The 27,225-nt window shown below is 41.5% G+C and overlaps 4 protein-coding genes across 8 annotated transcripts; 2 read left to right on the top strand and 2 right to left on the bottom strand.

The window, feature by feature from the left end:
- Positions 1-170: 170 nt before the first annotated feature.
- Positions 171-6,038, top strand: LOC117790932 (ras-related protein Rab-23). The gene is made up of 3 exons (XM_034630548.1): positions 171-199; positions 3,045-3,362; positions 4,156-6,038. The coding sequence occupies exons 2-3, from the start codon at positions 3,234-3,236 to the stop codon at positions 4,849-4,851; spliced, it is 825 nt and encodes a 274-aa protein (XP_034486439.1). The 5' UTR covers positions 171-199; positions 3,045-3,233; the 3' UTR covers positions 4,852-6,038.
- Positions 6,039-7,138: 1,100 nt separating this feature from the next.
- Positions 7,139-16,734, bottom strand: LOC117789726 (RB1-inducible coiled-coil protein 1). Of its 4 annotated transcripts, none has more exons than XM_034628834.1 (5): positions 15,907-16,734; positions 10,115-13,099; positions 9,691-10,048; positions 9,529-9,628; positions 7,139-9,101 (listed from the first exon to the last, which is right to left on the bottom strand). In XM_034628834.1, the coding sequence occupies exons 2-5, from the start codon at positions 12,931-12,933 to the stop codon at positions 8,284-8,286; spliced, it is 4,095 nt and encodes a 1,364-aa protein (XP_034484725.1). In that variant the 5' UTR covers positions 12,934-13,099; positions 15,907-16,734; the 3' UTR covers positions 7,139-8,283. The 4 variants fall into 4 exon arrangements, with proteins under 4 accessions (XP_034484725.1, XP_034484726.1, XP_034484728.1 ...); XM_034628835.1 differs by lacking the exon at positions 15,907-16,734 and adding an exon at positions 13,740-13,892; XM_034628837.1 differs by lacking the exon at positions 15,907-16,734 and adding an exon at positions 13,615-13,731.
- Positions 16,735-17,255: 521 nt separating this feature from the next.
- Positions 17,256-21,671, top strand: LOC117789616 (A-kinase anchor protein 17A). 2 transcript variants are annotated; one of them, XM_034628663.1, is made up of 8 exons: positions 17,256-17,896; positions 17,960-18,423; positions 18,484-18,741; positions 19,369-19,576; positions 19,651-20,321; positions 20,391-20,447; positions 20,504-20,611; positions 21,053-21,614. In XM_034628663.1, exons 1-8 carry the CDS (start codon positions 17,693-17,695, stop codon positions 21,561-21,563), a joined length of 2,481 nt encoding a protein of 826 aa, XP_034484554.1. In that variant the 5' UTR covers positions 17,256-17,692; the 3' UTR covers positions 21,564-21,614. The 2 variants fall into 2 exon arrangements, with proteins under 2 accessions (XP_034484554.1, XP_034484555.1); XM_034628664.1 differs by having other exon boundaries at positions 17,693-17,896; positions 20,522-20,611; positions 21,053-21,671.
- A 181-nt stretch (positions 21,672-21,852) lies between these two features.
- LOC117789617 (pre-mRNA 3' end processing protein WDR33) lies at positions 21,853-26,634 on the bottom strand. Its single transcript, XM_034628665.1, has 9 exons — positions 26,479-26,634; positions 25,780-26,147; positions 25,442-25,711; positions 25,230-25,381; positions 23,901-23,998; positions 23,708-23,834; positions 23,409-23,642; positions 23,132-23,343; positions 21,853-23,075 (listed from the first exon to the last, which is right to left on the bottom strand). The coding sequence occupies exons 2-9, from the start codon at positions 26,062-26,064 to the stop codon at positions 22,018-22,020; spliced, it is 2,436 nt and encodes an 811-aa protein (XP_034484556.1). The 5' UTR covers positions 26,065-26,147; positions 26,479-26,634; the 3' UTR covers positions 21,853-22,017.
- Positions 26,635-27,225: the final 591 nt, after the last annotated feature.

The following is a 27,225-nucleotide window of genomic DNA, read 5'->3' as shown; positions in this document are numbered from 1 at the left end:
ATAAGTTCACAAAATCTGTAATTATGCTGACGAGTTACATTAAAAGATACAATTTATGAATTAAAATCAAAATTGTAGCTGCCGGGTGCTCGCTTCTTCTTCATATTCTTTGCCTTGTTTGCCAGCTTTGTCTTATAGCCAAGTTGTTGTAAGCCAAGTTTTGGCTGTTTAGTTTGTGCTGAAACGCGCTGAGCAACAGGTGTGTATGACAGATATTTCTGTTGCGCTAGTGCTCCGAGTATCTTCGTGATTCGTGGCTTCGTTTTTGTTGTCTCTCTGGGTGTGCGTGTAGAAGAAGAGACTTTCACTACGGTTCAAAGCCCAAAGTCAGTAACTAACGCTAACATTAATTAATGCGCTTCGCACGCGTTGTCGTTATTTCGAACTCCAAGAGTTGTTTTAAGTTTCTTGCTGTGGATGCTTATGAGTGTTTTTTTTGTTTTACAGCTCCGTCTCTTTTACCAAGTTTATACGACAGCTTGAGTCAATTAAAAAAAAAACTTTTTAAATGCGTTTTAACGCGGGAAGTGACTTAGCGAAGTGAATAACAAAATCTACTAACAATCAATGAGAACTCAAACAAGTGCTGTTTTATTTAAATCAGGTTTAGCTGTCGTACAAACTTGGTATCTGTGGGTTTCGTGTTTTCGCATATGTTGTTTAATATTTTAGCTTATATTTGTTAATTTCTCACCGACAAACACAATGCGCTGTCAACTCTTTTTGTGTGTGAGAAAAGGGCTATAAAAAGATATGGAACAACTAAAAAAAAAGAGACATCGAACAGAGGTGCTCTTTTCAAAAGATCCGTTAGTGCGCGAGTGGAGTATTTAAAGTTAATTTAAATAATGAGGAATTTGCGCTCATAATTGATTTAACTAGCGCAACAGACAACAACAACAACAAATGCTGTTGCAGTATCATCAACTGCATATAGCGAAGCTCTTGCATTTGCATAATTCTCCACACATACAGAAACAAACGTCAAGAAAATTCGCTTCGCTTTTGTTGCCACTGCAGTAGCAGGTACAACAACAAGTGGCATTTGTTGCTGTTCTCATTGTTGTTGCTTGGCTGCACTCACACAGTTGCATGGATCGTTCTGTACTTAAATGGACAAGTTAGAATCCACATTCCACAAAAGAACAACCACAATACACAATGTACCAAGAAGGAAGTGGCAAAGAAACGGCAATCGAGCGCCGCAGCAGCAGCGACAGCAGCGACAGCAGCACCAACAACAAAACAACAGCAAACTTATCTATTAGTTTGAGCAAATTTCAAAATAATTGCGCATTCTAGACAATTTAGCCCAAGCACGAAGAAACTGAGCACTGTGGAAAACTGCAATGATGTGCATTATTTGTAATTTGTACAAACACATACACACATACAGGTGAAACAGGTAGGCAGACTGCCTCAATCAGCGTAGCGACAGCGACTGCGTGCAGTTTTTCATTCTTTGCGTCCCACACGCGGGTACACATGCATACACACACACACACGCAATCCATTTGGATTTTATGTCAAGCTTCGTTGACACTACTCTTGTTGTTGTTCTTGTAAATTACGATGTGTATGTATGATTATTGAACTAGTTAAATCTATAACCCATGGCCTTAATTATCAACACAATAGACAAAAACGAAGCGCACAGCGTCAGAACAGTGTGGAAGAATGTAGCCCAAAAGCGAAAAAGTCACAACACAATTAGAACGAGCGAAAGGCAACAAAAGAGAGCGCGGTCAAATGTTGCACAGTGGGTTGCAGAGAACAAAACAAAATGCCAAAAGGTGATAAAAGCTCAAAGGCCGAAAAATATCTAAATGGAAATGCAGTGTGACCAACATAATTGACATTGGTTATTAGCACATGCAGAATGAGATACAGAGGGAGAAAGAGAGAGAGAGTGCGCGAAAGACTGCAAATAGTTGTATGATGAGTTGATCGAGGAGAATGTTTGTGATTGGTTAATGACACTACGCAATCATGGAATTTATGGAAGCATTTAACTTCATATTTATGTGGACCACTTAAGATATTTTATACCAGAGCTTAGAAAACAATTCATATTAAAAAAAAAACACTATTTATGTTTGAGCGAAATACTTATTATTAATATCTACAATTTTTCTTTTAAATTTATGTTAAAACACAAAGTTTATTTTTTAATGAAATCAATTAAGTCCAAACAAAACAAAAGAAAAATTCATTTTTAAGAGGCCTAGCGAATTTTAATAATTTTAAATTATTATATTATGAATTATTACATTTGTATGTACTTTTTTACGAAATATCGAACTCATTGGATCAGATCTGCATTTGACTATGTTGCAACCGTTTTACTATATAGATTTTTAATTATGCCTATGTAAATCCTAATAGAATATTGAAAGTTTTTTTAGGGCAACAAAATCAGTTAAACTACAATATAAAAATTAATTTCAATAAAAGCGCATAAATTGAAAAACTTGAGGGGATACAATACGAAGCAGTTTTTGCATTTCTATTCTCATAAAATACATATGTACATATGTTTAGTATATGACATATGCTAATCAAACCTACGCAGCTCAAAAATTCTGAATCGCCCACCAAAAGCCCCGTAGACAGTTAATCCCCAACATAATAAATTTCAAAAGAATTCATAAACACACGCTAATGTCATGCAGACATAGACACACTTACGAACACAGGTTCCTCACCTCTGATCTTGCCACATTCCCAATTCTAATGGTAACCACTGTGCGACGAGGCGATGCGTGTGCCGTCGCATCGTGAGGTGTATTCTTGGAGGCACCTGCTGTAAGCGTAACCGGCTCAAGTTGCGTCTTATTTGAGGCGGCACCAAAACAGGAAATCAAGAAATAATCCAAAAAAAAAAAAAAATAACAGAGATAATATAGAAAAAGAAAAACGAAACAAAAAAAAGTACAGAAATAAACCGGTTTTTGTGAAAATGAAAGAAAAACTTAATGTTAACTTATTGCATACAATTGTTTGTTGTGTCTATTTTTCGTGATGTTGATTTTTCTTTTCCACAGTTCCAGTTTCAGTATTCGATTTTGGTGAAATCAATGCGTAGAAAGTGAATTTCAGTTGCATTGACTTGACATTACGCAAAAACCAAGGAGAAGAAAGTGAAAAGCACGAGAGATTGCGTTTTCCAACTAGACATATTGAGGAGATATTGCCAAAAACGACTTTTTGGTTGCGGTTCGTTGCGGCCGCCGATGCGTCTATTAATCCAAACAGCAACGGCAACGGGTGGCGCGGCTGCAGCTGCTCTACAGTCCCACTCGCAGTCCCAATACAGTTACAGTAGCATGCGTGAGGACGACATCGAGTTGGCCATTAAGGTGGTAAGTTATCCAACTCACACCATTCACTATAGCTACTTCAATACTGAGAAGATCTTCTCCACCTGTTTTCACTACCTGTCACGAGCCATTTGAATGGGCTGCATGGGGATACATGGTGTACATGATATACTCGTACATGCATGGAAAGATCATATCGGATGTGCTGTGGATAAGCGTTAAATAATAACCACATGCTATGCAGCAGCTACTCGCTAATAGACAGTCAGAACAATCACTGATCGTTTACCTGGTCGCATTTGGAACGGTTCTTTTTTTCTGCAGAATTCTGTGAAATTAGGACTACAATGTTAGACTCACAAACAAGCCTGCCATATGAGGATTAAGTCAAAGAAAATAACTTATGAAAGTTGAATAGTTAAACGCTTGCACCTGCGGAGATTCAAATTAATTGCAGACTTCCTATATGTATGTATTATCAGTTTTTTTTTAAAGCCAAGATGAAGATATACTTTAACTGAAGAAATTACCTAAAGCAACTGAATTGATTAAAAGATAAAAACATATATAAATTTGGGCAGTTTTCTCGAGATCATAATTTATAGGAGCGACATCTCCTGTTATGTCTGGGGCTGTTCTAGAGTGTTAGTCGGATTTTTAAATGGATGCATTTTAATATGTACTGTGTTTATAAATTCCTTCATCTTACATATTCTGAGTTATTCCAACTTATCCAAAACTTAAAAATATACATTTTATGGTTTTTGCAATAAATTAAAAGAAATCAATCCATTTAAGATATATTTTAACGTAAACTATTATTTTACCTTTTCAGGTCATTGTGGGAAACGGAGGCGTTGGCAAGTCCTCAATGATCCAGCGCTACTGCAAAGGCATTTTCACGAAGGACTACAAGAAGACCATAGGCGTTGATTTTCTGGAACGACAAATCGAGATCGATGGCGAGGATGTGCGCATAATGCTATGGGATACGGCGGGTCAGGAGGAATTCGACTGCATTACGAAGGCATATTATCGGGGAGCACAGGCCTCAGTGCTGGTTTTTTCAACGACAGATCGGGCATCGTTCGATGCCATCAAGGAATGGAAGCGCAAAGTGGAGAACGAGTGCAATGAGATACCCACAGTGATAGTGCAGAACAAGATCGATCTGATCGAACAAGCGGTGGTCAGTGCGGATGAAGTGGAAACGCTGGCCAAAATGCTCAACTGTCGCCTAATACGCACCTCTGTCAAGGAGGATATCAATGTGGCGTCGGTGTTTCGCTATTTGGCCACCAAATGTCATCAGCTGATGACGCAGAGCTACGATCAGGCCACTGGTGGCAACAACAGTCAGCAGCATGCAACGCATCCGCCCTACAGCAGCACGCCCACAATCAGCGCCTTTAGTCCGACCTTTACCAAGTCCAGCAGCGGCACCATTGTCCTTCGTCCCGCCAAAAAGGGCAGCGGTTCAAGTGCGGCGCGAAAGCGCAAAATTGTACTAAAAAAGTGTGGAATATTGTGAGGTAGAAAAACCAGAGGGAAACTTAAGAGGTGTCTACAGCTGTTGGCAATTAATAACTGGAGCATATTTAACGCTTAATTATTTTAGAGCCCAAATCAAGTTGTAGCCATGTAACCAGCCAAGCGTAGGATGCAACTACAGTTTGAGCCACAACCACAGCCACAGCCACAGTCAAGAGCCATTCACTAGTCGTGCACAGACTCCGCAATGTTCGCAGTTATCGCATGATATGTGGAGAGGATTATGGGGATAGTGTAGGGGTTGTTAGAGGGGGAAGGAGCTACAGATATGCACAAACTCATTAGTAAAGCGGATAGCGAAAAAAAAACAATTTAATTCAGCAAAACCGAACTGGCAATACACTAACAGCCACAACATCAATTTTAACTCAAGTTTACTTAGTCGCAAATGTGACTAAATAAGTAAATAATTAGTACTGCAATAACGATTGGACAGGGCCTATTTAATTTATTTAACTATTTTCCTTAACTGGTATGTACATAAAGATAATCAACTGCTAATAAGGACAGACCGATAAAACTTAAATTGAAAAGAACATTCACTGCTGCCCAATTGTACTACTAAATTTAATGATTTATTTTTTTCAATAAACAATATATGTAGATTGTGTTACCAAACTGAACGAGACAGTCTTAAGATCCATATGTAAGTGTATATGCAATCAATAGAACAAATGCAGTTGCATTCATTATATTTTTGAGCCTAATTAGTTATAGATAAGCATATGAGTAAATATAATCGACTTTTCTATAACGGAGACTGATGCGGCAATTGCATTCGATATATGTAATTATGTATGTATTTAATATTATGCTTGTACTTACCTTTTATCATATATATTTAGGTAAAGCTTTTTTGATGGCACGCTAGCCACGCCCCTTCATCAGACGTGTTTGTGGGCGGGCAGGTGTTTCGTGTGAAAAGCATTGCCAATAAGCCTTGGCAAATGTGCAATTTATTTTTCAACTCATATAATTATTAGCTTATTAAGAGGTATCTCATATCGCAATCGTGTCGGATAGTGTAGGTAGTGTTGTGGTCTAGTGTAATTTGCGATTTGTCAGACCACGTCTTTGTCGTACTATGAGAACAAACTTGTGAGCCCAAAATATGCAAATATTACTTAATTATCTACCTATAAATAACTATATAATTATTATACTATATACTCGTACTTACATTATTATTAAAACGTAAGCTTATAATTATTAAATTAATAAATTATTTTGTATACATTAAAGAATGCATTTTTAAAAATTTTTTTTAATAGCTAATCAAGTTGTGGTATGTGGGTTTACTTAAAGACATGCAACTTACATTATTATTATATGGCTCGAAGACAATATTGGGACATGGCCTGATGCGCAATTTGCCTCCATGCGTTCCTGTCATGTCCGGAGTCCTGCTCTCTTATGTTCTTCGTCTACTACTACAATTGTAAGTGAACACTTGAAATTTATAATTTTGAATTTTCGAAAATTCCAAGGGGGTACCCATAGCATCGATATCAAGTCTTGGCGATGGTGGTCGAAAAATATGAAATTTTCTAAATTAAAAAAACTTAAATGCAGAATGGATTAAGAGGCTAAACCATGATTAAAATGATATTCCATTTGAAAATCGGTTCACCGTGGGCAAAGTTATGAAAGTTTGAAGTTGGTCAGACTCTACCATTAGCAACATTACAAGTCAAAATTTTTATCCAATTTGGCATGATTTTTTACAAAAAAATGAAACCTCTCAGAATCAAGTTTAATGTGTTGTTTTATACTAATTACGATGTAAGGAGTCGATTAAAAGTAAAAACTTGAGATTTAAAATTTTGAATTTTCGAAAATTCCAAGGGGGTACCCTTACCATCGATATCGATCTTTGCGATGGTGGTCGAAAATTATTAAATTTTCTAAATTAACAAAATTTAAATGCAGAACGAATAAAGAGGCTAAACCATGATCAAAATGATATTCCATTTGAAAATCGGTTCACTTTTGACTAAGCTATTAAAGTTTGAAGTTGGTCAAACTCTACCATTAGCAACATTACAAGTCAAAATTTTTATCCAATTTGGCATGATTTTTTACAAAAAAAATTAAACCTCTCAGAATCATGTTTAATACTTAATACTTTGAAAACCATTTGTTTATACAAATATCTTAGACTTACCAATTACAAGGATTTGCGTACAATTATAATACGTAGGTAATATGGTTATATATTCATCATTAAATATATCAGTTGATTAAATGAATTTTCAATATGTTTACAATTTTTTTTTATTTGATTTTCGCTTTTACACGTTTTGTTGTATGCTTGACAATTTGTTGTTACATCTTCGTTTATTTAATTTTTGCATTTAAATTTTAAATTTTTTAAAGTAAAATTTAGTTGGTTTTCTGTTTTGTCTATTTACAAATTTCGCTTTGATTTAATTAAGCATTTTTTCTTTAATTATTTATTTTATTTATTTCACGCAGTTGATTTTTTTTAATTTGTATCATCTTGTGTTACTAAAGTTCTTTGTTTTGTGTGTGTTTTTTTTTTGTTTTTTTTCTTTAAGATACGAAAGGCAAAATATTCGTCGTTTAGTATTTACACAGAAATCAAGAAAGGATTTAAATTGAGTGTGAGAGCTGAGCATAAGTGTTCAATAGGCGGGGCTACGCCTCCGACCCCAAAAAATGAAATCTACTGGTTTTTTTTTTGTGTATTGGGTGGGGTGTGCAAAAAACGTGTTGTGTGTGAAAGTGTATTTTTCTGAGTAGTGAAAATTTCTATAAAAAATATACAATTTACTTGTTAATTTTTTTATAATCATTTACTTGCTAAAGTAATCAAAAAAAAATTGGAAACAATTTCTTGGCACTAAAAAGTAAAAAGAGAATTTCAAAATATACAATTTTTGTTTTGTTTTTTCTTTTTATTTTTGCTTTAACAGAAAACTAATTAATTTGATTATTTCATATTTTGTGGTCATTTTTATTTGAAATAAAAAATGTGTGTGTAAGAGAGTGTACGTGTTGGACTTTTATCGAACTCATTTACAGATCTGATATAAGATTATTATAGACTATAGACAAACTACATTAGAACGTTAGCTGTTAATTTTTTTTGTTTTTGCAATTGTTTATCTTTGCTAAATTTGTAAACATTAAATTATTTAAGTATATAACTTTCATCTTAATGTGCTGTATGTATTTGTGAGTGTATGAGTATGTGTATGTTTGAGGGTGTGTGTGTGTGTTGCCGTCGACTCTTCTGTGGCTTATTTGTTAAAATGGGAAGGGTTTATGGATTGGGATCGGTCCTATATAAATAGTAAGAGTGTTAGCCTAGATAAACACGATTTCGCGATGCTGTAATTTCAGCACATACTTTATAGCTATAGATAATAACTCTTGCGATTCTCGTACACTATTCGGAAATGGGAAAATCGGCTTCATCCTTGCCCTCTAGCGAGCGATACTCATCGGAATCCTCGCTAATTGTTGCCGTTCCTGTGCTCACAATTGCCTCAACAACATCAGCTGCTGTTGCTGTTGTTGTTATTGGCGAGGTTGTTGAAGTAGTGGCTACATAGATATTAACTGGCTGATCGTCCAGTTTACTTGGATTTCTATCCGATTGTAGTTTGGGTTCATTTGTGGTTATCGTTGTTGTTGTTCTGGTATTTGCCACAGCTTCCGAATTTTTTCCATCCTTCAACTTCTCCTTCTCTTGTTCTTCTTGTTGTTGTTGTGGTTTTTGTTGTATTAAGGGTTGTATTATTATATCAGCAGAGGCCAACAGTAGATCCAACTTCAGTTTTCTTGTTGCCGTTGGCTGCTCTGTTATCACAGACTGTGCTTGAGTTGCTGCCGTTGCTGCTGCCGCTTCTGTTATTGTTGTTGTTGCTGCTTGTGTTGCTCCAGCTTCCGCCGTTGTTGTTATTGTTGCTGCTGCTGCGTTTGTTGTTGTGATTGTTGTTTCTGCGCTGCCGTCACTGCCAGCAGCAAGCGCCAGCAATTCATCCTCTTCGCTAACGCTAATGTAGCGACACCGCTCACTTAGCAGTGAGGTCGACTCATCCTCCTCCTCGTTAACGCTGCTGATGCTCACTGTGCGTTCCTTAAAACTCTGATAGACGCTGCTGCCGCCAATGCTCGCCGCCCCAGACACCATTGAAGCATCCACTGCTTCCCGAGCTGCCGTCGCCAGCTGCGAGCGGTTAATAAAGCCGGCCGAGCCGCTTGCTAAAAGAGAATAACATCTATAAGTTGAATGAAATGTAACAGTTTTTACAGCGGTTAGCTAACAGTTACTAACAGAAATAGATTTACAACAGTTAGTTAACAGTAATTGATCAGAAAAGCATCTACTTCAACTTTTAATGCTACTCATTTTAAAGTTAATATCAGTTCTTAAAGGATTGAGTTAGATTTAAGGCTAGTTGTGTAAATTAAAAACTGTAAATGAACAATGTTACATAGGTATTATGTAAATGAACAGCTGTTATTTAACAGTAAGCTTACAGAGAATCACCTATTTCAACTGTTAGCGATACGGAACTGGCAACGGATCATTTCAAAGTTAATTTCAGTTTCAGGAGAATCTACATCTACATTCAAATCTACTCCAGATGAAGCTAGTAACTGTTAAGCAGCGCTCTCACTCACTTACATTCCAAACGCTCGCGACGCAGCGGATTTCGTGAGGCCAACGGCGCCAATTTGATGCGATAGAACTTGGATCCCTTGCTGACGCGATAGCGGTTCTCATCCTGTTGGAATTAATCAAATAATTAGCTGTCTTGCACTTGCAACAGATATTCCAGGAACTCACCTTTCTCGCCTGGCAGTATTCCTTGTCGATGACACGCCCGATGGCGTAGTAGGGCAGCGGTATCTGATTCAGCTCGATGACAGCTAACGGTGCCTCGTTGGCGGCTAGAGGAGGTGCAGATGGAGGAGGAGCGGGAGGAGGGGCCGTTAGCTGCAATGCTGCCAGACTGTCAGCATGGACAAAGTACAGGGTGAGTGAATCCTGCACCACCATAAACTGGCCATGTCGCATGCTCCACACGACAAATACTAAATCTCCCTTGGCGCAGTTCTCAAGCGTGATGAAACGATGATTCGATGAGGCGCCACCACTCGACCTGGAGCGTGTCATGGTGCCGCCAACAGCCTCGTAAGTGGAACTGCAAACGGAAAGAGAGAGATAAATAAGACAAGTAAATATGTAAGTCCGAAGAAAGTTCTCTTACTTTCTCAGTGCGGCGACACTGGTCTCCATTTCAATGCGCTTGCTCTTCTCCATGTTGAGCTCCTCCTCGAGGCGGCACTTGTCGCGGTTCAGATAGTCGATCTTCTCCTTTAACCAGCTGTTGCCATCCTCATTGGTGAGAAGATCGAGGCGCGTCTTCAGCTGGTAGCTCTCCTGGACGAGCATGGAATTCTGTTCGCGCAGCATGTCCAGCTGCCGCTCCTTATCCTCCAGCATGTCCTTTAATATGGACACGTTGGCCATCACAGATTCTGAGTTCGGCAATTGTCGCGATTGCCACAAAGAGCGTTCGGCTTCAACGGCTTCATTAACGGCACGTTCCCGTTGGGCCAGCATATCCAGACGCTGCTGCGCCAACAACTGCTCCACATCCAGGCTGGCGACACTGGCACTGCTCGTCGGCCGCTCCAATTTCTCCAGGCTGCTGTCCGAGGGTGAACGCTCCATGGAGGTCATTAGCTTGAATCGACAACGCAGCGATTCCAGTTCGGTTTTGTGCTCATGGATCAGCTGCTCGCGTGTCTGTGCAACAGCTGTGACTTTGTCCTGTTCGGCTGCCAACAGCTGCTGACGCAGTTGCTCCAACTGATCCGCCTGCTGTTGCTCACGCTGCTCGTTCTGCATTCGCAACACTTGCCATTTGTCCTGCAGCAACTGAAGCTCTGACTGCAGCTCATCCTGGTAGTTGGCGACCAACTCGCTGCGCAGACTGCTTAGATTGGAACGGGCCATGGCCAGGCACTGCAATGCCAGCTTGGACATGCTCTGCAATGCCTCACGCAATCTCTCCACGCTCCCAGCGTTCTCATCCGTCAGTGTGCTGGCGCTGAGCATCAGTAGCTGTTCCGTTTCCGTGCTCCTGGCCATTTGCGCCACACTCAAGCTGGTGGATGTGCTGACACTTTGTTTGTTTGCAACAACCAACTCCTGCTTCTCTCCCTGATCCCGGTCTCGGTCCTGATCCTGGCAATCCTGTCGTGCCAATGACTTTCGCCGCTGCACAAAGAACTGCAGAACAGGCGCCATATCCGGCAATTGGAGCTGCGTGGCCAACTCCGGCAGCTGAGTGGAGAGCAGCTCCAGGTCGGATTGACTGAGTTGAGGCAGACGGGTGTCGAAGCTCAGCTCGGGATGCTCGTTGGCGAACGTGGGCGGCATGTCGGCCATGCCCGGAAATAGGATGTTCAGAAAGTGTCCATCGAAGCTGGCGTTGAAGAGCCGGCGACGCTGCAGTTCCTCGCCATGGATGCGATCAAAGTCGACGGACAAACGGGATGCCCACAATCGAAACTCATCCGAGAAGATCTTGCGACGCACAACCTCCGTAACGGCCGCCACATAGGTGCTGGGAGCACGATGGATCTGCTCGATAATGTTGATGTGGCGCTCGGCACGACGCAGACAGCGGAGATAGAAGAGCAGACGATTATCGAAATCACTCATTCCATTCTCAATCCAAACGACACGATGCAGACGTGCATGAAGATTGCGTCCGAGCTCCTCCTTTGAGTTGGCAATGCAGCGACAATATTCACGGATCTTCAGATGATTCTCGAGCATCACTTGGAGCTGGGAACGATGGGAGAGGCACAGATCGGGCAGCACGGAATTGTCCCGTAGATTCAAGGCACGTGCCTCATTCTGTTGCAAGGCGGTCGCCTGCTCCCTCTGATCCTGCACCATTTTCTGTATCTTGTACTTGAACTCATCCAGACGATACAAACGATCGCTGAGTCCCTTGATCTCCTTGACATCGCTCTGCTTGGCCAGCTTAATGATGTTCTGCACCTCCTGCTTCAGCTTCTCATAGATCTCCTGGGAGAACGTGTCCAATCCCTGAACGCATTCATCGCACATCTGCTGCAATGCCGCATGGTTACCCTTGGAGCTGATCCACTGCAGCAGATTGAGCTGATACTCCTTCTGCTGCGGCGGAGGCTGTGGCGTCTGCTTAGGCGGCTGCTCATCCTCTAGCTGATGCAGTTCCTCCCGTTCGTGACCCATTTTGAGCTTCTTGTTGGGCGATGTGCTGCTGCTGCTCTTCTCCACGCTGCCGTCGCCAGGCTCTGTCACTGTCTCCGTCTCAGTTTCCGGCTGCAGTTGCTCCACCACACCTTCGCTATCATTCTCCAGCAACTCATCAAAGCCATGGAAATCGCCCTCCGCATGTGCCATCAATGCGGGCAATATGGGAATGCGCGACAGTTGGGTGAGATCATCGACAAAGTTACGCAACAGCTCCAGGTAGCTCTCCCGCTGTAGCAGATGCCGGTCGAAGGCGTGGCAAAAGTTGTGGAAACGCTCGACAAACTCATTGGTCAGATCCTCCATGTTGGCCACTACCGCGGACCAGCCCTGTTGCTGCAAGTGCTGCTCGTGGACAAGACGTTCGCACAGCTGTTCCTCCTTCCTGCCCAGCTCACGCATGTGCTGCGCCAGCTGTGCCCGCTGACGCACTGTATCCAGCACGGCGGGCAATCTGTGACTCTCATCCACCTGGCGACGCAACTCTGCATCCGACAAATCACTGGAACCACCGCTGGCTATCGTCGGAGCCAGTCGCTCATCGCCGGTGAGAAACATGTAAATGGGATTCGTGTCTGTGCCCGCCGAATAGCAGGATACCTGTGTGGAGTGTGTCAACATCTCGCCGCCGCTCACCAGAAGCACAATATTGGAGGCGGGTATCCCATGCAGGCGATGAATCGTCTCCTTTAGATTCTCCACCGACGACAGAGCGACGGTCATGTCGAAGCTCAGCATGCGACCGACGTCCACATGGAATACGTACAGCATCATGGAGCTGCAGTTTGGTTGACCGCTCAGCTGCTCCTCCTCCTCCTCCTCCTTAACTGTATCTTTTTCGCTTAATTCTTAACTTTTCTTTTTGTTTGGCAGTGCTAAGGCTTTTAATCTTCTCTTATGTCTTTGTGACTGTGCTGTGCCGCCACCTAGCGTTCAGAGGCTGTAATACAAACATAAACAAAATGTTATAGTAACAGTAGCGCAGTACAACAGGGATTTAAATTCACAGCTACCAAGTTAATAAGATAACTAGTTCTGATTAAAAACCAAAGTCGTTTTGACTTGCAACACTTGTATTCCAAGTGTTTATATGTTGCCACTTGCGTTGTTTTAGCAGAGTGTTTATATAGGCGATGTAATTCAACACGATATCATTAACATTAAAAGAATAATATAATTAATGTAATAAAGGGAGCACGTGGGAGTTATAAAATTAACAGTCGCTGCTAAGTGATTCACTGTTAACGCTAGCTAACATGACGGCTAGATTAGACATTGTGGCGCTGTTGGGGGCGAACAGCGGCTCAAAATGTTAATGACTGAACCGAACGTTTTAAAGTCGCAATAAAGAGTAACTATAGTTGTTGTTTTTGCTGTTTATTCAACTTGTATTTTTACATGCACACACTACTGCATATTGTTTACAATTTGTCTGGCAAACTTTGGCTTTCGTACAAACAATGATGTAGCGCGATAAGAAGGTAATTCAAAAATAGCACCGGACTCGCTTATAAGTACATACATATGTATGTAAATCGCACACGCGCACAACTATATCAAGAATATTATTATCAACGCACCTTAGTTAACAAAAAATAACAACGTCTAGACATTCAGGCGGAACGAATATAACTGACAACCACAACAGACGAGTTCGCTGTCGCAGTCGTCGTCGATGTCGCTGTCGCCGCCGACGCTTGCGTTAAGAGCAATGATACACGTGTGCTATCCTCTCACGATCCCTCAATTTAAATGTATGCATGTTAAAGAGCGACAGCTAGACTGGAAAAGAGCGGTGTGAAAGGGAGATGGATTTACGTTCAGATTACCTGCTCCGTCCCGTATACCTTCGCTTTGGTATTGCCCTTTTCTTTTTTACCTAATTTTCGGGAAAAACGCATCACTTTTCTAAGATTTGCCGCGACGATCTCTTGTAAAATAGACACATGTTTAAATAATAAATTCTTCGAAATTACAAAGAAACCCAGAAATTACAGATGAAGAAAACATTTAACAGTTATCTAAACCGGTTTAATATTCTTACGATGTTTAATGAAATAGCAAGTGCAGCGGTAAATGACAGCATTAACTTTTGATTACTCATCAATGAAATGTAAGATCGTCGCACGTTGTCCAATCGATAAGAGCTTATCAACGCAATTAAGTACAAAGACCATGGTACATACATATATAACAGTATGTACTAAAATATGTATGTACCTGAGACATGCAGTGTAATTAAAGCATATAAATCAAGTTTGCTGTATAAACAGGAGATAACAGCTACAGGGGGTGGGGCGACTATGCAGACTGCCCTGAACTTTGTTTTGTTAGGGTCATTTGGCAGCATCTTTTACAGACTGCTAACTGATTACATTTCATGTTATCCACAACAATAACAGAGAAGCCGCAGCGTCGACGCCAACGTCGACGACGACGTCAGCGTTTATCAGCCCATTGTCGTTGCAGGAGGGCAAAAACAACAACACAAAAACACTTTCATGAGTTGTTAAAGAAGATGAGAGGGAACACACACACACACACACACATACACACATGCGTAAGTAGTCATTAATTAGGAATGTCACATTGAATTTTATACGTGCTTTTGTTATTGTCCTGCTGCTAAATAAAGTAGGTTAGTAAATATTGTAATTGTTGTTGGTAATATTCATAAATACGTACAAACACACATTTTGTATGCATGCACATAACAGTGTAAATTAATTAAGTAGATCCCATTTACGCTGTCATAGTTTGCAAAACTTCAAGGCAATGTGAAAAGTAAAGTGCGATAAGCAAGTAAGAAACGGAGAGACACGATATATACACATGGTTGTACATATATGCCAGTCAGTCTGCTAAAATTTACCGAAAATATAAATAAAGCTTGTTTTGAGGCCGACGCTCAGCTGTTGTGGAATGAACAGCTGATGCTTGATCACACCACATTAACATTGCAGTAACAGAGACAGCAACAACAATAACAACATGCAATTGATGTACATAAGATAAATTTGTCGCTCAGTTGGCAGCACTGTCCACAACCAACACCACAATACGTCTGCATGTGTGTGCTTGCATGTGCGTGCGTGTTTGTGTATTGTTTTGGCCTGCACTTTGTTATTTTCCATTACGTTGCATTTTGTCTACATACTCAATGTTTTGGGCTTGCGTACATACGTACATATGTACATATAGCAACACACAAACACAACACAAAAAAAAATAATTAAATTGAGAATAAGCAGAGACACAAGAGAGAGCAACAAAATGACAGTTGCAATAGACAACGTTATAATTTCTGCGAAAACTAATTTAAAAATGCACTACACTTAAAATATGTAAATTGTTGCAATTATTTGTAATTTGGCTCGAAACGACTGACGCACACCAACGACTAACTGACTGACTGACAACATTAACAATATTATAATAATAATAACAGCAACAACACTACAGCACAACAAGGGTTGCCTGACGTTCAAAAAGAAAATGGCAGCAGGTGCAGAGCTGCATTTGGCTAAAGAGAGAATGGGAATGGCAACGGCAACGGGCAGCTTTGTGGGAGTGGGCAGGGGGGGGGAGGGTTGTGGGCGGCCATTCGAAATTTATGCAGTAAAAAGGGCGTCATCGACAATTTCTTTGTTTGTGTAAGTAAGCGTGTGTGTGTCTGTGCGTATGCTTGTTTTATGAACTACAACTATGAGGCTTAATTAAAACTATGTGGCTGCCACTCGCACTTACCTTGTAATCTTTAATCAATTTCAATCACAATGGCGCGCGTTTATATATGTGTGTATGTGTTTGTTTGTTTGTTTGTGGAGCCCGTTTGTGTTTTGGTTTTAATCAATTGTAAACGCGCACGAACACGAACGTTGCAAATGATTTGACATCAGCTGTGACTATGTGTGTCTGTGTCTGTGCGCGTGTGTATGTGTGTCTCAGCAGCAGCAGCAGCAGCGACGCTGGAGTCGCAGTTCAAAACAAAAGCTGCTGGTCCCCAGCTTTGGCTTCTCCTTCTGCACCTTTTTCTTCTCTTCTCACGCGGCGTCAACGTCAACGCCAGCGTTTTTTCGTTTTTCTTTTTTCTTATATTCTTATTTATTTTTTATCGCATTGCTTTTGCTTGGTTTTCTCGAACTGCTTTTATTCGTCTTCCTTCATTTGCTATTTTCGTTGCGTATAAAAAAAAATCAATGTGTAAAATTTGCCCAAATACTCGCACGATATGCTTAATATTTAAATATGTTGCGTTTTGTTTTTGTTTTGGGGTTTTTAGTGGGCTTTTTGCTGTGTCGTTCTCCCCCTTCTTAATCTATTTCTTTGTCTATCACAATTGCGTTGTTGTTGCTGCTGCTTTGCTGCTGCTGTTGTTGTTGTTGGCGTACTGGTCGCTGTTCGCTGCTGCTGGTTGTTGTTGTTGGCAGTTATATATTTCACGTCAATTTTTTTGCCATTTACACGCTTTGCCGTGGGGCTTTTGTTAGTTTTTTATTTTATATAAATTTCACACACTCATATTGTTGAGTTACTTATATTTCTAATTAAATTAAATGGTATAAAAATGAAATAACGCACTTTCGTAGTTCCTACTTCTTCTTCTTCTGAGTTAACAATAACAGCGAGTATAACAGCCACAATGACTTTAACATTAGATGAGCTGTTAATAACAGTGAGCAAACAGGAACACCTGATATTAATTTATTGATATCTTATCGACCGACCGCCACAGTCTGTCGACCGTTTGGTGTCACCTCTTGCATTTTCTGCGAAACATAAATACGCTGCCCAGGGGTTCGATTTAAAAGTAAATGTTAGTTATTTTGCAAAATCAGATCAAATAAAGGTGATCATTTCTACGAATGTTAGGAGCTTGTCACCCTCGGGCAAGAATTTTTTAGTTTTAAAATTATAGAAATTTAAAAAATGCGATTCATTTTGCAATTTGCTTAAAAAAAATGAAAATGGACCAATCTCCGGAAACCAAGGCTGCCAACTTGTTTCTTGTTGCAAAGTGTGGCCATGTAATTTGATCGATATGTAAAAATATCTTGTTATATATCGATAATCTATCAACAACCCTAATATGAACAGTTCAATACAACTCTAAAGAAAAGTGCTAGTAGCAAAAGTGGAAAAGAATTATAAAATTGTTCTTTTTTTAGGAAAACTTCGATAGAAAAAGTCACAGCATTATTAGATTTAAGAAGATTTAACACCGGGATGACGATTTCGTCATAAAACAAACACACCGATTTACTCGTGGACACACACTCTCACACTGAAAAATCGTCATCATCGGATTTTGTTCAGGGATTCAGGCGGGGGGAATACACACATTTCACGTACACGCATACATGCGAACACATTCTCATTTGTCCAATTCTTGAGATTCTTTAAGCTTAGATATATGTATATAGATGATAAGTTTTTAAATTTTCCTATTTTGTATTTTACCTTAATTGCATTGTATTCTATTACAACATAAAACACACGAACAAACCCCATTAAAAAAAAATCAACAACAAATATGATCAACATTCAGACTATAGAAAATGTGGCGGACTGCACACCGCTGTATCTGCCGCATAGCTTGTATCTCAAGCCACTGGCCAAAATGCAGATTTCAGTTGCATTACCCGAAAAAATCAAAACGGGCAAATCGGTATCAAATCTGGAGATAATGGACAAACTTAGTGCTGAACTTAAACCGGACAAATTTCTGGTGTTAAAAGTGAGTATATTTAATGATAAATGATAATGATCTACATATATGTATAATAACAATTTTGATTAGGTCTCCAAGAGCACCGTCAATTATATACGCTTCGAGGCAGAGTTGGATGAGCGGAAACGTTTGCGTTTGGCCGTGGAGCGTCTCGATGGAGTCACGTTGCGGCTTTCCGGATTCAATGATGCCGCTTTTCGAGTGCGTTGCACGGAGGCGAAAGATGAGTTCCCGACTCGCCACGATTGGGACTCGTACTTTCGCGATGCCCGCAATATGGATGAAATGAAGGCGGGCGAGCGTCCCGATACCATTCACATGACCCATTTGCCCATACGCTGGTTCTGTCCACGTCACGCCGAGCACGATGAGCAGGTCAAGCCGAGCGAGAGCATATTCAAGCGCATCTTCGAGAAGTTCGGACGTGTTCGTGCCGTCGATATACCCATTTGTGATCCGTACAGAAAGAGCATGCAGTCGGAGATCAGCGGCATGCGCACCTTTAGCTTCGAACAAGATGTGCTCTTTGAGGCGTATGTAATCAATCGCATTATCAAGACCATACCGTTCTAATCAATTAACACCATTGCCAGCTATGTACAGTTCGAGGAATACTCGAGCTTTGTGAGGGCCATGGATGAGTTCAGGAGCACTAAACTGGTGCGCAAGTTTGTGGACAAGACGCAGGCCATCAACATCAATGTCAATTTCGACAAACAGAAGCATCTTAGCGACTCGCATGTGCAACGACGCGATCGCATGAGGAAACGCTGCGTTGCCAAGGCCCAGGCAGAGGACGAGGCACGAGAGCAGGAGAAGAAGAAACAGGCCGAACAGGTGGAACGCGAAAGGTTTGAACTTCATTTTGTGTTCCCCCTGGAGTAGGCAGTAAAACCGAATGACAGTGTTAATCCTGCTTACCGATTGCAGCCAAAAAGAGAATAGGAAATCCATTTATTATCGGGATAGTGAGTTTCAAATATAAACAGAAGGACAGACAGATGAACATGACTATATCGACTTAGCTGTCATTAGCGTATTGATTTAGAAAATATATATAGTTTGGGATTTTTGCGCTCACCATTTGGTGATCAAATGAAATAGCCTGTCTAGCGGTATACAAATTCACTGATATAGTCGAGTCAAGATTAAGAATAGAATAGCTATGTAATATTCGCCACCCAATTCCAGATTGTACCCTTTTTATTCTTTAAAGAAAATCTTCATTATGGTTGCATTTAATCGGATTAGGATCAAGAGAATTGTTCGGTTTTATTTCCTACTCACTTAATATTACTTATCCTCGCCATGTGTGGATTATTAACAGATCATTTTTGGCTCAAATGGCCAAATGTGGCGAGTTAACAGTTTTCTGACTCTTTTAGACGAAACAGTTAACAAGTTCTTAGCAAAAAATAAAAGTACCAAAACGAAAACCAACAAAAACATGCGCAAAAATTGCAAAACAAAATTTACAGGCAAAAGCAAGATCAATTGAGATTGGCCGAATTGGAGAAACAACGTGAACGCGAGGAGAAGCGCAAAGAGAAGCATCTGAAAAAGATACAGGAACGTGGTCAGGTGGAGATCTCGCAAAAGATTCGCATCGAGGAGCGTAAACTGATGATAGCACAACGTAAGCTGGAGAGCATACGCATCCTGGAGCAAGTCTTTGAGCGGATACAGGTGAGTCTGATTCCATGCTGCTCCACTTTACTCATTTCAAAGACACAAGTTAAATCATTCATTCATTTCTACAGGTCAAGCAAAAGGAGAAATCCCATCGTGCCTATCATGATGAATCCAAGGACTTGCAGCGTGGTCGTTTGGTTGAGAAATACAAGTCGGCCACAGAGAAACTTGTTTGCGATCAGCGTAAGATTGTGCAGGAAATCAAGAGCAATACTCCACTCCTGGGTCTCCTCAAGAGCAAGTCCAAGAAGAGTGGAGCCATTGCAGCCAGCAGCGAGGAGGATGACACACTGTCCACATCCAACAAGAAGCACAAGTTGAATGGCAACATTACTGAATCGAAAGTACCTGCAAAAGCTGAAGCTGCTCCATCAGCCAATGCCGTTGCAGTGCTGAATCCTTTCAAGGCTGTTACCGCTGCCCTGGCCGCTGGTGCTGTCCCAGGAACAGCATACAGTGCTGAGGCAGCCAGCGAATGGATGCAATCATTGTCGATGCTTGGTTACGGCATGCCAACTGTTTTTCCCGGTGCAGCAATTTACCGCGCACCGGGACCACCGCCCTTCCCTGTATCTAGCAATTATCGCGGCTTTGCACCGCGTCCACGCGGTCGTGGACGAGGCAGAGGGATTCGCGGCAATCGTTCTGGCTACGATGGGCGCTCCTCATCCTACTACAATCCCAAGCACTACGACGACGATGAGGGCAATGGTTACCATCACAAGTCTTCACGCGGCAGGTGAGAATTCTTTGTGATTGATAATTGATGAATTATACGAGTACTAAACTATATTTTCCTCTGCTGCAGAAATCGTTCCCGGTCTAGCTCCTACTCACGCAGTCGCAGTCGCTCACGTGGTCGACGGTAAGTAGCTGAGGATTATAAGAGATCATTGATCTTTCATTGCAATTCATGCGTAGTCTTATTTGTCGTTCTAGGCGTTCTCGTTCCCGATCACGATCCCGAAGCAAGAGTCGCAGTCGCAGTCGCTCAAACTATCGCAAGTCATCCTACTCATCGCGCTCCAGGTAAAAAGATTTATAAGAATGTCTTTTGTTAATACTCTCATATAATATCGTGTGCTAAGGATAAAGTAAGTAGTTTGTAAAGTATGTAACAGGTAGAAACATATATATATAGTCCGATATAGTCCGTATGGTAAGAGCTAGACTCACCAAATTTAGTATGTAGACGCCTGACATGAAGAGAAAGACAAAGTTACAAAATATCTCTTATTCCGTAACATTTATTACATTAATAACTCTTATTACATAACTTTTAATTAAAAATTAGAAAGGCTTTTTATTAAAAAAGTTATAAATAGAGGACAATATTGTCTAAATTTAGGTGATAATCAACACCGGTGTTCACTGTACCCGGGTTCGACTTTATTCTAATGTCCTGCGTGCAGGGTATCTCGTTGTCATGCCTTCTCGACTAATGCGTTTTTCGTGTTTTATTTTTTATAGACGCAGCCACAGTCGCTCCCATTCACGTAGTCGCAGCGGAACGCCGGCGCAGCGAAAGAACCGCAAGTTGGCGTCCACTCGTCGGTCACGTTCCATTAGATATTCCCGCTCGCGTTCCCGAACTCGCTCCAAGCGCTCCAACTCACGTCGGGAGCGGCGCAGTCGCAGCCGAAGTCGCAGTCGAAGCCGCAGTCGCAGCAATTCATCTAAGCGCGTTGTCCTTGAAGCGGATAAACTGGTGGCCTCCGCAGAGAAAATACAACGTACAATTGAGCAGCATACAAAAGATCGGATGCGCGAAGAAGTGCGAGAGATCAAACAGAACTTCCGACATCAACGACAGAACTCACATACGCTGTACGATAGCTACATGGAGGCGGATGGCGATGTTAATGTGGATGCGGATGCCAAAAGGACTCCGGATGGGAGTGTGAAATCAAACGATGAACGTGAAGACAGCAGACATGGCAGCAGCAAGCGGAGCAGTCGCCGTAATTCTCTAGCAGCATAGCATATTCAACTTAATTTAAATGTTTATAGTTTTAACACAATTTTAAAATAATAAACATTTGAGATAAAATGAATGTAATAATAATAATTAGATTAACACCCTTTAAAAGACGACTCGTTATTTGCTTTGTTCGATCATTCACTTTTCCTTCCGTTACAGTGTCCGATAAAACGTGGCGGTCAGCCAATAATTGAAGTTACACTGGAAAAACTATCGCTCGAGCCATTATCGTATCGATTTACTGTAATCGGAGCTGCCCGGTTAAAAAGTACAAGTAAACTGCAGTTACCAATTTACAATCAATCAGTTTGAGTTTACATTTTTAAATTAATAGTATAAATTGTTTTAAGCTTAAAATGGTGTTGGTGTTTGTATGATTACAAGCCGAGCGTTTAGAATGTATGTGTGTGTGTGTGTTTTTTATTGTTTTGTTTGGTGTGTGCAGTTTGGTAGACTAGAAGCGTCTGTTGTTGTTTCGGCCCCGATTTCGACCCCCACCTCCGCCGCCTCCTCCACCACCAGAGTTGCCATTGTTGCCACGTCTTCGACGTTGCTGTTCTCTGTTGTTATTATTGTTGTTGTTGTTGCCACCGCTCTTTTGGTACTGATCTCGATCTCGGTCGTTAAAGTTATCGTTATAACCATTTTGACTGGAAGTTCCACCGTTCCCATTTCCGTTGCCATTGCCATTACCATAATTGGACCAGGGCGCATTGGAAGCCCAAGGATTGGGTCGGCTTGTCTCCTCACGCGATGCCTGATCCATGGGTGAGTTACTGCCGTAGCTGGATGGCTCATCGATGAACTCCGTTTTCGGCTGTTGCGCCTTTACGGTCAGCAGGGACGGCAGGAAGGGCTTCTTTAGCAGCAGCAGCTCCCGCACACACACTAGCTGCGCATTGTGCTGTCGTGGCTCGAAGCGTGATTTCTTAAGCGGCGGCGACACCTCCCCGCGTGCCTGGGACGCCTCCAGTGTGGGTGACAGGGAGCGAGAGCGCTCCCGTTCCCGCTCACGCATGGGTACCACATCACGTAGCTCCTCCAGCTTGCCGGCATCAATGTACTTGTTCAGGTACTCGGCACCCTGGCGAATGGCGGCCATCAGGCGTGAATCCGGATGGACGCGCACGAAGCGGCCGTAGACAAATACGCCAACAATTGTCTGGGGATCGAGGCCGTTGAGCATGCCGCTGGCCAGGATACCCTCGAGCGTGTTCTCGCTGATCTGCTGATGGCTGAGGCCGTTACTTGAGTCCTTCGACTCACGCGCCGCCAGCTCATCGTGAATGCTAAGCACGCTGGGATCATCAGCGCGACGTGGACCTGCCCACTGGACTTGAAAGTTACGTGGAATGGGCTTGCTGTACGGCACTTTCTTCTCCCGATCCCGATCGCTGGCCGACCTGCTGCCTGCATCGAGATCCAGGCCTGGAATAAAGCCCTTGTCGGCAGTAAGGCTCTCTGTGAACTCCACCTTGTCCTCGGGTCCCATGCCAGGAATCACGGCGTCATCTGAAAATGTGCCACTTGTTAACTCAATGCTAATCTTGGGATAGTTTTTGGGTTACCATATTCACACTCGTCCAGGGCAGCTAAGCTGGCGGGAAGCGTATTCAGATTGTATTTGTCACGCATAAGATCTCCAGGTCGATTGCGTGTCCAGAACTTGATGGTGTGATCGTTGGAGCCGGAGCAGAGAATGTGACCCAGGGGATGCCAGGCGAGTGTCCACACGATGCTATCGTGTGCCGTCTCCACGCAGCCAATCTCCTTGTCCGTGCTACAAGGGAACAAAAAACAAGGATCAATTTGATCCGAGTGTGGACTTAAAGAAAACAAACGCACCCAACATTCCAGAAGAGAATGGAGCCATCGGAGCCGCCGGAGCAGAAGAGACCCTCGTGTATGGGATGCCAGGATACGGAACTGGCCTCCTTTTTGTGACCGCGAAACACTTGAACCTCTTCCCGAAGATTGCGGATGTCGAAGAGCTTGAGCAGATGATCCCTCGACGCAGTCACCAGCCAATTTCCGTTGTCGTTCCATTTGAGATCCATGACGGTTGACTTGTGGGCGTGGCTGCAGGTGCAGATCACACTCAATTAGAGGAGGACCTGACAGGGATTTAGGCAGATCATACTTACAGTGTGGCGAGCGCAATGCCGCTCTTGGGATCCCAGATTTTGATGGGCTGTTGATTATCCTTGCTGCCACTGACAATCATCGCCTTATGTGGATGCCAATGCACGCATTTAACATCCGCACCATGCCCTGTGTAATCAAGTGATCCCATTAAGGAGGCGGATTCGATGGAGCGTTTTTTTTTGAAGTACTTACCTCGCAGCACACGCTCCTCCTGGCAGCGCATAAAGTCCCAAATGCGTAAGGTTCCATCGTCGCTGCCGCTGACAAACTTGCTGTCCGTTGGGCTGAAACTGCGTGTTGCAGGGCATTGAAGTGGGTCGGAATCGGAACCGGAATCGGAGAGACAGCGAAGTTAGATAAATGGGAAACGATACACAAATACAGATTGCATTGGATATGTATGTGTGTGTGTGTGTAAGTGTAGTTAAAGCAGGGATCGTAACAAGTAAAATTTTCAAAATAAATTAAAAACTAAAAAAACTTTTTCATTTTTATTTATGAATTAAATTAGATCGAGAAATAAAACTTATCCAAAAGAAAAACCAAACAATTTTAATTTTTTAAGGTTACTTTTTTGGGTCTATTTGTTTTTGAGTTCTTATTTGCGATCCCTGGTTTAAGGAGTACAAATTAAAGTACACATTTTAATAAACTTGAGGCTAGCAGCAAGCTGCCCAAAAATATGGTGTGCTAGCAACAAGTTGATTCTGTTCTAGACGCATTCACTAAAGATCATACAACATTTAATGCACAGATTGAATACTTTTGATTAAATAGTTAATGTTACCCTTTAGTCACTCCCCTTTCTCTCTCTCTCATTTTCACTCTCAGCAGCAGTTGTAGTAGCAGCATCAGCAGGCTTTAAAGAAAACACTCGCACCCCCGAATTTGAACATAAAAAATGTTGCATTTTGCATTTTTATTATTAATGTTGTTATTGCGTTGGCGCGCAAAAAATAAAACTTGTTCAAAGGTTATTCTTTTTGTTTATTTTCTTATCAGTTTGCCTTTATTGTATTTGGTTTATCTTGTGTGACAGATTAAAAATTTCAAATGAATTTAATTGGTATTTTATTTTGTTGTTCACAGTCTTTTTTATGTTAAGTCTAGGAAATCACAGTAGTTTATACATTCATAGAATGGCTTGCTTTTAATTTATTAACTTAAGATCTTCGACTAGAAGAACTTTATGGAAAATACTGTGCGCGCAACTACACTAGCTAACCAAATAGCGAATCGAGAGACCTGGCATGTTGCTCAAGTGACGGCTTTATTCATAAAATTGCAACAGCCCCCGAGAAAAAGAGTCGAAACGAAAGACTGTTTGCTGGAGAAATGTTACCCAGGGCCAGGCAGGCAGGCAGGTAACGATGGCGAGAAATACGAGGAGTACGTTAAGAAATTTGCATGCTAAACTGAGCTGTAAACTGTAAACGATCTAAGCGCGTAACGATAACGGCAACGGCAATGACAGCTGCTAAATGGTAAATACAATTGACAATTACAATCATTAGGCAATACCTTATTCCCCTAATCGCCTCCTTGTGCGCCTGATACATCTTCACATTGTTCATGTTCGACTGCCAGTACTTGACATATCCGCCATGATCTCCGGTCACCATCCAGCTGTCGTTGTGTGACCAAACCATTGTTCGCACGGATATATCGTGTGCCTGAAAATAGTTAGTTTTTCAATTATCCTATAATTCAAATTATTTATGATTACGACATACCTGTAGAATTGTCTCAAAGTTAAAGGTGAGGCCGTTCCAAAGAGTAAACTCTCCAGAACTGGCGCCAGTAACCAGTCGTCTGCCTTCGGGTGTCCACGCGAGCGTAAATATTGGACAGCGCATTTTATTTGTGGCCGTTTTGACGAAGCGTGTGGTTATCACATTGGCTGGATTGTCCAGATAGCTGGAGGGTGGCAGCATCTGGGGCACATAAATGCTGTCTGGCTGTATCGCCAGTCGATCCCGATAATCGCGTTGCCATAGACGTGCCTGAAAATCGCAAGAGCACAGATTAAATTCAAGTCTTCCTCTTGTTCGATAATCAACTATGCACTCACTTCAAGCGCTTTGATAATTGATGCATTGTAATCCACAGTCTTCCGCATGACGCTCTTGCGCAGTCGCTTGCCATCAAAGTCGTCTTGGGACATGCCAAATGGACGCTGAAAGCCGCCTGGCATGAAGGGCTTAAAGTGATTGTAGCCTTGTTTATTGGCCCCATGATGCGGATGGTAGTGTCTGTAGTGTTGACCGCCCATTGAAGGCGGCGGCATCGATGTGAAATTTGTAGCCAGTGCCGATGGCGCTGTTAATAGTTGTGGGGGTGGCTGTGACAAGTCCATTGCTTCCGATTAATTGACCTCCCTTTTTGTTTTGTTATTGCTGTTTTTCCTTCCTCTCTCCCTTTTTTTGTTGCAGAAATTTTCTAAAGTACAGAATTTACATATATTAAATTCGCAGAACTAGTTCTTTTTTTCATTCGCATGCTACGATTTGTAGTTGGAAGCAAATCGAATTAATTATTTTTGAACAGCTTCAAGTAAAACTATAGCACCCATTTCATTCATCAGTTATGTTGCTGCCGAATGTGATACTTTTAGTAAACATCAGAAATATTTACAGTAGCTTTTTTGCATAAATCCATTCAAACGAATGGCATCGATAAAAGGCACACACACACTTACACACGCCCGCAGTGAAACGCGTGTCGTTTTTTCTCTGCCTAATACATGTTTACGCTGCTCGCATTTACTTACTTGTCGCTTTACAGTTGTTTCATTATGCCTATCAACTAATATTAACCTTTTTTACAATTGAAATTCTTTATTTTGTATAAGTTCGACCGTCGCGTGGATTGGAGTTGAATAGAACTGAAAAAGTTAAAATGAACGAGTGAACTTATTCAGTCATTCATAAACTGTATGGTTCGTTTTGCAGTTGGTCAGTTATTAAGCCGATGTGGCAGCCTTGAATCCAGAAAAAAATATCGATGGCTTGAACTTCTGGCAGCCTTTCAATTCAATAAAATTGCGATTTGATTCAACATTTCCAAAAATTTTCTATTTATGAATTTGTCTTACATTTGTAATTAGAAATAATTAATAATAATAATTAGAATTTCACCTTTTATTTTTAAAGGTCAATTATACATAAATCTGATCACCTTAATTTTTAATAATCTAGTTTTAAAATTATATAAATTTTAATATTTGATTAATTTAGCAATTTGATCAAATTATGAAAATGAACCCTTTTCCGGGAATTAAGGCTGCCACACCGCTATTTGACCCAACGTTGCCACACGTATCAAATCTGTCGGTGACTAAGATGTCGATTTACGGTTATACGTTGGCTTAAGCTGCTTTAAATGAACGTATAAACACCTATAGCTTTGAGACTTGTTAAAAAATCAACTGTTTCCCATATACAACTGCCTTACGTCATCTACAGCTCAGCGATATACCAAATATTGAGTTATAACACAATTTACGGCAACTATAAAC

The sequence above is a fragment of the Drosophila innubila genome, assembly GCF_004354385.1.
Source record: "Drosophila innubila isolate TH190305 chromosome 3R unlocalized genomic scaffold, UK_Dinn_1.0 2_E_3R, whole genome shotgun sequence".
Lineage (NCBI taxonomy): Eukaryota > Metazoa > Arthropoda > Insecta > Diptera > Drosophilidae > Drosophila > Drosophila innubila.
Note: the sequence above shows the minus strand (reverse complement) of the source record. Positions and strands in the feature narration are given on the sequence as shown.

Bases quoted from the DNA above. Each gene is read 5' to 3' on its own strand.
- LOC117789616 (XM_034628663.1), top strand. From the start codon at position 17,693: ATGATCAACATTCAGACTATAGAAAATGTGGCGGACTGCACACCGCTG. The intron at 18,424-18,483 runs GTATGTAATCAA...CACCATTGCCAG, and splicing joins CAAGATGTGCTCTTTGAGGC to CTATGTACAGTTCGAGGAAT. The intron at 18,742-19,368 runs GTTTGAACTTCA...CAAAATTTACAG, and splicing joins GAACAGGTGGAACGCGAAAG to GCAAAAGCAAGATCAATTGA.
- LOC117789726 (XM_034628834.1), bottom strand. From the start codon at position 12,933: ATGATGCTGTACGTATTCCATGTGGACGTCGGTCGCATGCTGAGCTTC. The intron at 10,049-10,114 runs GTAAGAGAACTT...TTCCGTTTGCAG, and splicing joins AGTGTCGCCGCACTGAGAAA to TTCCACTTACGAGGCTGTTG. The intron at 9,629-9,690 runs GTGAGTTCCTGG...TAATTCCAACAG, and splicing joins AATACTGCCAGGCGAGAAAG to GATGAGAACCGCTATCGCGT.
- LOC117789617 (XM_034628665.1), bottom strand. From the start codon at position 26,064: ATGGACTTGTCACAGCCACCCCCACAACTATTAACAGCGCCATCGGCA. The intron at 23,835-23,900 runs GTAAGTACTTCA...TTGATTACACAG, and splicing joins GGAGGAGCGTGTGCTGCGAG to GGCATGGTGCGGATGTTAAA. The intron at 23,643-23,707 runs GTAAGTATGATC...CTGCACCTGCAG, and splicing joins GGCATTGCGCTCGCCACACT to CCACGCCCACAAGTCAACCG.
- LOC117790932 (XM_034630548.1), top strand. From the start codon at position 3,234: ATGCGTCTATTAATCCAAACAGCAACGGCAACGGGTGGCGCGGCTGCA. The intron at 3,363-4,155 runs GTAAGTTATCCA...TTACCTTTTCAG, and splicing joins TCGAGTTGGCCATTAAGGTG to GTCATTGTGGGAAACGGAGG.